At 46.8% G+C, this 2,833-nt stretch overlaps 1 protein-coding gene across 1 annotated transcript in view; it reads left to right on the plus strand.

The window, feature by feature from the left end:
- The window catches only part of LOC104465447 (mitogen-activated protein kinase kinase kinase MLT-like), a gene marked incomplete at its 5' end in the record, with an annotated part of 31,498 nt that overhangs the window by 14,070 nt on the left and 14,595 nt on the right, over window positions 1-2,833 (plus strand). Inside the window, 1 exon segment of the mRNA XM_010078494.1 lies at window positions 219-311. Coding sequence (XP_010076796.1) covers window positions 219-311 — 93 coding nt within the window.

Here is a 2,833-nt window from a genome sequence, read left to right on the forward strand (position 1 = left end):
CCAACGCAGCTCGGCCGGGCGCAGGAATGGTGCCCATTGCCCGGGGGTGGCCTGGCCCCTCCGGGAGCTGTGAGAGAGGGGCAGCGATGGCTCCTTCCTGCTGCATGCCAGACTTGGAGCATGTGAAAGGCAGGTCCTTACTGCCACCAACGGCCTTTCCCCTGTCTCCCAGGCAGTTGTGGGTGATGTGAAGTCTCACTTTGCCTTTTTTTGGACAGGATTCTGCAGGTGAAGCTGAAGAAAACACAGAGAAGGTAGTGAATCTTGAACTCGTTTTCGGTTATCACTTGAAGCCAGGAACTGGTCCAAAGGTAAGCTGGGAGCGCTGGATCGGTTGGTTCAGTTATTTTTTAGTCACTACCCAGAGAGTACGGTATCTTCTGGATGCGGAAAGATAATTTGCTGCAAGAATCCTCTTGTTTTGGAAAGTGCTGACCAAATGTCAAGGTGGCACCTGGGGCTGCATCAGTGACGGGGTGCCACACCCCAGTGCAGGCGGGGAGGAAAAGAGTGGTGCAGAAAGCTTTGACTGAAAGCTTTTGTTTCCTTGTGAACAATTTTTCCAACTGTAATTTTTGTAATTTGGGCTTTCACTTTGTTCCTTTTATCCCAATGGGTGTCAAATAACAATCCATTTATGCAGAAAAGCCCATTCAAAGGGAGGTCTTTGATTCCAAGGGACAGTTGAGCAGTACCATATGCTTGATGTTAGTGGACAGACACTTACTTTTGTCTGGGCAGGAAGGTGGTGTCTTTTTATGCAACCAAGAGGAGTTTGGAAAATACGTGGCATGCGTGGCTGTGGGCTGGGGAGGACAGGACTGGTGGTGACGATGTTCCCTCACAATAGTGGGGGAGGAGGGAGGGATAGGTGAAGCACATTGCAGATGGCAAAACTACTGTGCAGCGGCTGGCAAAAGCAATTACCAGCATGCTACATGCTAATCAAACCTCAGCTCCAAGCCGAGCTGGTTCAAGGATCTCTCGTTACGCTGTGTAACAGGAGCGTTGACGACTCCAGACGTTCCAGCAAAGCATTTCCACCGCCTTGTCTTTTCTTGAGAGTGAGGTTTGTCCCGTGCTTTTTGTTTTCTTTATCCAGCCTGCCGTGGACTCTGAGTTCAAGGGTTTTAGAATTAATCATCTATGTGGAAATGGTGTGCAAAGCATTTCTGAGTTATAGTCCGGGGTTGTGACAGCAGGATGTGTTTGCTTTTGTATTTGACAAATCTGCATTGTGTGTCCACCCTAAACTTGTGGGTGGCTGACTTTCATCTTGTGTTATCTGGCTGCTGTGCTTTCAGGGCATATTGTTTGCAGAAGTCGCTTGATTTCTGTACTTGGTGGTGCTTGCAGAGAAAGCATTTAGGTCTGTACTTAGTAGGAACTTGGACTCGTACTGAAATCATTTCATCAATTTGAAAAAGCTTTTTGCTTTTTGTCTAGAGATTTCCTTTTTTTGTTTGTTTCTTTTATCCTGCACTTTTTATCCTATGAAAATCTTCTGTATCACTATGTGAAATACTTAGACTCAGTGTTCTTGAACGCATGTAGCTTATGATGCTGTACAGCTGCTTTTTTGTGGGAGTGCATCTTTCTCTCCCATGTGCAACCCTGCAGGGAGAGTCCATGGAATAGCTCATCTTTCCCTTCCAGATGTGATTGTGAGCCATAGTGCAGGGAGGCAGGCAACCTCCTGCAGGAAAGACCAAGAGAAGGAGTGAATAGATGTCTGAGTGTTGGAGGCTGCACTAACACCTACCAAGTTGGAGGACAAGTAGATATTTTAGCCATAACAGCAAAATTTGCAAATGAGACAGTGTGCCAAAGTCTACGGGACAGAAGCTGAATTGTGATGAGACGGAGCTAGCTCAATGGGCCTGCATGGTGCTGACATAACCTTTGCAGGTTTCTGACATGCCAACTGAGAACCATTTTTTTTTTTGGTCCTCCCTTCCCTGTTACCTCCTATTTAGTTCTTTCTGCTCTGTGTGCTGTTGGGCTCCTTCCTGAGGAAGTCATTCCCTTCGCAGCCATGGGCATGTGCCAGGCATGCCTGCCCTGGCATCCACCCCGCCCCAGTGCGCGTGTCCCTGGTGCCATTCCAGGGAATGCACCGTTTGTCACCTCAGTTTGTCAGGGCTGGAAACTTCTGTCTGAGGTCTGCTTAATAACTCATACCTGCCTTGAAAGATGTTGCGAGTTTTAGAAAGTGGACTGGAAGAGTAGATCAACTGAGCTTTTGGGCAGGCTGCTAGGGCCAACAGGAGCAAGGTAATTTGCATTAGACTAACACTAACAAACTCTGGTGCGGTACATAAAATACAGAAAATTTGGCTAGCTTGCTTCTTTTGAAAATCCCTGGATACAATCTTCTAGCTCCCCTAGAGGCTGCTCTAAGCCAACTACCGCTGCCATCCAGGTTTGTTCCAAAATGAATTGGAGATACTGGGTAAACTAGGATCGAAGGGTTTAATCTTTTACTGTCCCATTTTTATAAAAGAATGGTGCCTGTTCCTGTAAAACTGGGTCAGTAGAAGCACTTGGGATCATACCTTCCACCATCTTTATAGCTAAAAAGCTGGCCTACATCAGTTCAGAAATAAATTTCTCAAAGGAACTTTACCCTAATCAGTCCCTATAACTGGCTGCCTAGCTAAGAAGCATTTCTCCTGTTTTAGCCATGAGGAAGAAGAGGCAATAAGCTCAAATCTGGGTTACAAGTTGGGAATGTGTGTTCTCTGGGTGATAGGTAGACTGCATCACAGACACACTGTGATGTGTACATCAAGGGAGGTTATTAGGCTCAGCTGGGAGCTGGTGCAGTGCAGCA

Source organism: Pterocles gutturalis, unplaced genomic scaffold (assembly GCF_000699245.1).
Source record: "Pterocles gutturalis isolate BGI_N339 unplaced genomic scaffold, ASM69924v1 scaffold3413, whole genome shotgun sequence".
Lineage (NCBI taxonomy): Eukaryota > Metazoa > Chordata > Aves > Pterocliformes > Pteroclidae > Pterocles > Pterocles gutturalis.